The sequence below is a fragment of the Gigantopelta aegis genome, chromosome 4, assembly GCF_016097555.1.
Source record: "Gigantopelta aegis isolate Gae_Host chromosome 4, Gae_host_genome, whole genome shotgun sequence".
NCBI lineage: Eukaryota > Metazoa > Mollusca > Gastropoda > Neomphalida > Peltospiridae > Gigantopelta > Gigantopelta aegis.
Window position 1 is genome coordinate 69,483,352 of NC_054702.1, and position 6,914 is coordinate 69,490,265.

Here is a 6,914-nt window from a genome sequence, read left to right on the forward strand (position 1 = left end):
GATTTAGCGTGAAGCGTAAAAGCCAGTCTAACCAACGTTCGCGACAAGTGGCTGGCTGAACTTACCCCAGGTAAACTTCCTGCCTGTGGACATATCAATATATGTAAAGATCAACAAACTGTTTTCGCAAAGCGTCCAGATTTTGCTTGTAGTTGTGCAATCACTATTTTTTGTCTTGATGAATAAAATATTTCAAAACACGACAAAGAGGTTATCAATAGTTAAACCAACAATTTGTTTTGTTGTTGCATTTTATACTTTTTAACACCGTTCGTTAGGCTTTTTTTTATATATATATATATATATATATATATACAAGTGGCATTGTTAAAAATTAATTATAACCAAAATATATATATTAGTTACAACTTTGAGGTGTTTTCTTTATTAAGCTCTAGACTAACAAGTACTTTATTTAGCTATATACGTTATTTTATAAATCGCGATCGGTCTAAGACAGACTTTTGATAATGGTAACGGTTCGTGATATGTAACTGCGGTATTTTCCCTGACCGGTGCTACACGTTTTATTTGTCACCATCGGCATCGGTAGAAAGTTTGTACATATAAGTTTTCTTATTTGTGGTGCAATGTAAAATTAAGTTTCAAATGCATAAAATATTACAAAGTAAGTCCAATTCTTTGATTTGACCGCTTTCGGCGTGTGGCCGCATTGACAAAATGTTCCAGGCTTATCTATTACCGTTGCTTTCTTTGAATCGTTTTTTAAAAGTTAAATCGGTATACATGTAGCTCGAGTATCCTATAGTCCGTCCCACAGCGAGCACCGTTTTTCTTACTTTGGAATTTACTACAATTTTTTTTAATTCTGAGCCTATTTAATTGTATATTGCACACAAAAATATATTTTTTTTATTTATTTCCAAAACACTTAATTTCTTCTTAGTCAAACCAAACAAGATATTTACTTTTTTTTTTTTTATAGAATGATGGGAAGGACTATAGGTAGGTTTTAAAGTGCATATTCAGAAAAAGCTATTTTAGCACACGTCTGTCATGGACATGGGTGTCAACTTTCACTGGCTTTCCAGACGGTTCGTCCTCTGGGCATTTCGTCCACCCACATCGGACAATTCGTCCACTCGATTACAACATTTAGACCAATAAATCTAAAATTTTATTTCTTAGCCATTGAAATTGTTAATTATTTTCATTTTGTGGTAAACTACTATTATAAGTTGAGATTATCTTTACTCGTAACAAAAACATCTTTCAATAGATACCGTACATACATTATTACAATCTGCACCTAACCTCTACTCAGCTCTCTTCAACCCTTTACCTTTTTGTACAGTCATGAATCCTCTCTTCAACTCTTCAGCTATACTCTTCATATATAAAATTATTGTTAATTTTGAGAGTTCGTTCAAAAATAGTGTCATAAATAAATTTGTAAATACAATAATCATAACTTTACTTTAATTGTCCTATTCCCTATTATAATTACAATATTATAACTATAATAGACTATGTCTATCAAATTGTCCCCATCATACTTGGTATGTCAGAAATATAGGCATGGCAAAGCTGTTAGGTTAGGTTACAGTCTGCACTTTTGTGGCAATTCTATGTGTTAATATTCCACTGAAATAAAGTGTCAGTACATTTATTTAGTCCATGGACGAAATATATGGTAAATAACTAATACAATTTTTTTTTAGAGTGGACAAATTGTCCAAGAATTTTTTTTGGTTGTGGATGAATCGTCTCGAGTTCAACAATGGACACATTTTTAGTGGACGAAGCGTCCAGAGGACGAATCGTCTGCATCCCTTTCACTGGCTTCTCCATCCAGGACAGGAACAGATTTGGGGATGGGGGTCGGGATCGCCCGTCATGGCATGTGCAAGGGAGCACAAGCGACATCAGTTCAACCTGGTTTGGGTAGTTTTGGGGATAGGGTTAGGATTAGTCTTAAGAGCCTGACCAGGGTTTGGTTTTGGTGCTATTGAATTTGCAAATGTTCCATAGAATTAATGTCAAATAGAAAAAGTTGTGTTATTTTGTGAAGATAATTTAAAGCTACTTTGTTGATTTTACTTAAAAGTCTTAAACCACATTGTTAACAACTACAATAAATTAATCTTCTACCTTTAATTACCATTAGAGTATCCCCACACTTTGTCCAAACACAGATTGTGAAAAAAATATTACAATGACACAGATTCCACTTGCTTGATTATAACCATGTCACCTAAATTATCTTTGCTGATATATCTCCTAGGACAAAACACATGCAATTTTTTGTTGGCTGCCATTTTGTGTTTTTGTGGAATACTCTTTCAGAGGGGTGGATCGATATGATGTAATCTAACATCATGACATGCATTAATGTATTTAACGCAATCGTCATGATTAACTTAGTTGCATGTATGGTTTCAGTCTTGTTATGTGGAATCTGTGTCATTGTAATTTTTTTTTCATGATTTATGTCTGGACAAAATGTGAAGAAAATCTCATGATAATTAAAGGTATGATACTAAATTATCGTAGTTGTTAACAAAGTGGTTCGGACTTTAGTTAAAAAGTAGCTCCTTGCCTCAATGGGGGTTGTGGTGGTTGGATTCCCAGTCCTTGCCTTTTGAAAAACAAAGGCAAGTGTAAAATCGCACTCATCAAAATGCTAAGGCGAGTGAAAACCAAGCATTTATTTTGTATAGTACAGATAAGTACCAGTCATATATTAAAATATTGCATGGACGCTACTGTTCTCGTAAAAAAAAAATTCTGGTATTATTAAACGGATCTTTCTATCAGCTACAATAGGTAAATAGTGGCAATCAATATACAAAATTATTTTACGTGCACTGTTTGTTAAGTGTAACATGCGTTATTTTTCACACTCACCAGACTGAAATTACGTGCGCTGTACGAGCATGATCGCACACGCGCACCTTAAAAGGCAAGGTCTGGATTCCCATTGGTGCTCTGTGTCAAGTATCATGTAGCCCTCTCCTGTTTATATGTTGTCAGGGAGGGCTAGAGATAAATGTATGTAATAAATCCGGAAATATCGACAACCTAATGGTTGCTAGTTACTGTCTAAAGTATTTTTTTCCCCTAAATCTGATTGACATCGCTGACCGTTAGTTTGATTCTTCTCAAGTCCAGTCATGACATTAAACTTACATGTTGTTAACCTGTACCAACGCTACACTAAGAAACCTGATGCCCCTATGCAAAACGAAACAGAGCTATACTTTCTTGTAGTGATGTAAATATGTGCTTTGACAGTTGAAGAAATTTTATTTTTTTAATTACGGGTACATTTCAGGTTTTGTTAATAGAATTTCGAACATACATACATGTACAACAATCTCATTCTTCAATACCACATAATCTTTAAACAAAAGAATGTGATTGACTTTGTTATTCGTTAAAATACGGGCATGTTAGACAATTTTGCATGAACGAAATAGAAACCTGCCTTGAATAGTGGCTTGCGTTGAATAGAGGCGGGGCCTTGGAGGGTTGGGGAGGGGGAGGGGGAAGAATCCCAGGGTTCTATTCAAGGATTTACAATATTTTACTGTAATTTCTTTATTTTGTAAATTATGGTACCATGTCAATTTTAATAAATACAGTATTTATAAAAAAAAAAACAAGTGAAAATTGAAATGCATTAGTAATATTTGTTTAATAGCACTTGCATTGTTTCCAACATACTGAAAACGGAAGCCTCCTGTGCCCAATTTATTATCATTGCAGAAAGATGATTGGTTATAATCGGTTGACACCAACTGCTCAACTAGATTACACATCAGAGTTATATTAACATAAAAAATTATATGAATTGTAAGGACCATGCACCTATTGTGTTTAACAAAATCTAGACCATTGATAAAATAGCTAATATTACCTTTTTAATAACTATTTAATTTCTTTTTTTCTTCTTTATGTAAACATTAAAACAAACATCAACCCCAACATATATATATATTTTTATCAATTCCATTGACTGAACTGGAGAAATTCCATGAGCAGATATATAACAGAATCACTAGGGGCAAGTTTTACATTGACCAATGAAACTATCCCCACCCACTCCCCTCCAACATTTAAATGGGCCTTCCAGTTGCTGGCATCATTTGATGCCTACATGTATGCACATGATACACAAATGTATGAATTTACCATGAAAAAACTAGTTCATCAAGACAAATCTTTAAATCTTCATGTCTAATAGGGTCAAGCTTTATGTATAATATTCAACAGCAAAAATGTCCTTATTCTGAGCTAAACTTGTCAAAATGAAAATGCAGTCGGTGTCATATAGTGAGTGTCATCAAAGTTTCTCATCCTCATTTTGTACATTAATCACTTTTGAAGGTTTTGAGACAAACACTTCCCCCATTATAATATTACTTTGCATATTTCGTGGCTTTGTATTTTAGGATACATTTTTTTATTAATAATAAATGGTTTTGATGGAACAGTCATACACAGGGCACAATATTTCAAGAGAACTTGTTCTGTTCGCGTGTTGGTTACACAACTTTAAAATCACGAGAACCGCCAATCGGTGAACGATTACATTCTAAAATTAAAAGTACCATATATCAGTAAGGAAAATTAAAATCATTTTATGTTTTTGAACCACCAATATATGACAGAAACCGTAGTTACAAGTGTTTTAGGATTAGGTAGGCCTAACTCATCGGTTAAGAGAACTATATTCACGTAACCGAACAATCGGTTACATAAGTAAAACTCACGTGAACAGACTTCCAGTTATTTAAGATTTTGAAATATTATCCCCTGCATATATGTAGGCAGAATAGACCCAAAATTTGCACTTATTATAGAATTAGTTAGTATACGACTGATCTTTATTTATCTCATTTTGTTCTTGTTCTGCTTTATTTCAGACTAGCTATAAAATCAACTCCCCAACAACACAACAATCAACAATGGCTATTTTGGGATTTCAGTTTGTTTTCAGTTTGGTAATGTTCAGCTTTTTCCAGAAACTCTCACCATTTTATTCTTTTGGAAGATGGCTACTATCAAAGCGAATTGTACGCTACCTCCACCCAACAGACGAGGAACTCCGGAGTCTAGCAGGAATATCTCTTGGAGGGGGTGGGAAAGGTAGAGGTCGGCGTAATGAGTATAAGAAGATGTTGAACAGTAAAAGTAAAAGTGACAGCTTCAACGTGCCAAGAAATGTCCCAATTCAGCTGGAGTCTGCACAGGTAGACGCCATTGATTTGTTGCCATTGCATTTCTACACCGATTATCAGTGGCTCGTGGACTTCTCTCTAGGAGCAGCAATTGTGTATTTTTTAACAGAAATTTACTTTGCTCTCAGCCCACATAGGATCGAATTCAACGTGAGCATTCTCTGGTGTTTGCTGACAATAGGGTTTTGTCTCAAAGTGCTGTGGTCACAGATGTTGCTTTATTTCAAAGTGGAGGAGGGAGGAGAACGGACCCTCTGCTTGACATTCGGATTCTTTTATCTTGTCGTAGCAATGGGAATTCTAGTCGTAGGCAACGATGTACTAGAATTCGGACTGGAAGAAGGCTATGACAACTTTTCTGGAAATGCTGTGAAATTCCTGAAGCACCAAGGCGTTGAATCACATGGACCGATATCACTCTTGACTTTCAAGATTGTCTTAGCATTTATATGTTCATTTATTGGTGCTTTCTTAACATTTCCGGGTCTGAGACTGGCCAAACTGCATTTAGATTCATTAAAATATGCTAAAGAAAATCTACTAAAACAACTTGCCCTTTATGCTAATTTGCTTCTCCCATTGCTGATCATTCTTTCCTGGGTGAAGCCCATAGGTCGAGATATTGTGTGTGGACATAACTGGACATTCACAAACCGTGGTGCAGTTATCAATGACAATGCCTTTGACAATGTTCGCTTGCTAATCATACTGCTTTTCTTTGTCGTCCGTTTACTGTTGCTGCCCACCCACATGCAGTCTCACCTGAATCTGGCCCACGAGAAGGTTGAACAGCTGAAGAAGGAGAGTGGGAAGATCGGCAGCCTTGAGCTCCAGAAGATGGTCGCCCGTGTCTTCTATTACCTGTGTGTGGTCGCAGTGCAGTACATGACACCTGCCATACTCATCCTGTTCTTGACGTTTCTTCTCAAGACGCTCGGCAACTATTCCTGGACTGCTGTTCTTGGTGAAAGTGTCACGGCGATGTGGTCGAGCAAGAATGCATCGCCGGGGCTGGTAGCTCCTCCTGCCAGCACCAATGCAACAACAAACATGGAAAGCATCGTTGAGACTGCAGCACGATTCACCTGGGCTTTGGACGGTATGCGTAATATCTTCACACCTTTATGGTATCGTGGGCTGTTGTCACTACTGTCCTGGTGGGTGTGTTTTTCATGGTTCATAAGCACGTTGTTTGGATTGATGTATTATTCTCAGATTGAAAAAGCATAAAGTTTATCATGAATACACGATATCCTAATATATTGTCAAAATAATTGCACATAGTACACATGTACATGTATATGAGGTCTATGTGCCCAACAGGCATTTTAATAAACTCTACAATTTATTTGTTTGTAATATTGAAGATATATTTAGAAAGACCAGAGTTTTCGATCTAGTTCAGTCGAGGCTTGAAATAGGATGTAACATACACATATATGGCTTACATTTTATTAAGTTTTAAACCCTTGTATATTAATTCTCTAAAAAAAAAAATCCCCCCCCCCCCCCCCCCCCCCCCCCCCCCCCCAAAAAAAATGAATGGAAATAAAAGAAAGTTTCTTAATAAATTATCATCAACTTGTATAGATTAAATCTCATTTCTAATATATGTGTGTACAGATGTGAAGACAAAAGGCTGGAACAGCCAAGGTGTGCAATTTACCTGAAATAATCGATAATGCAATACCAGAGACTAAAAGTGGTGCT

The 6,914-nt window shown here is 36.0% G+C and overlaps 1 protein-coding gene across 2 annotated transcripts; it reads left to right on the plus strand.

Annotated features, from left to right (window-relative positions):
* Positions 1-502: 502 nt before the first annotated feature.
* On the plus strand, positions 503-6,702 carry LOC121371004 (transmembrane protein 161B-like). 2 transcript variants are annotated; one of them, XM_041496599.1, is made up of 2 exons: positions 503-628; positions 4,890-6,702. In XM_041496599.1, the coding sequence occupies exon 2, from the start codon at positions 4,932-4,934 to the stop codon at positions 6,432-6,434; it is 1,503 nt and encodes a 500-aa protein (XP_041352533.1). In that variant the 5' UTR covers positions 503-628; positions 4,890-4,931; the 3' UTR covers positions 6,435-6,702. The 2 variants fall into 2 exon arrangements, with proteins under 2 accessions (XP_041352533.1, XP_041352535.1); XM_041496601.1 differs by having other exon boundaries at positions 503-556.
* Positions 6,703-6,914: the final 212 nt, after the last annotated feature.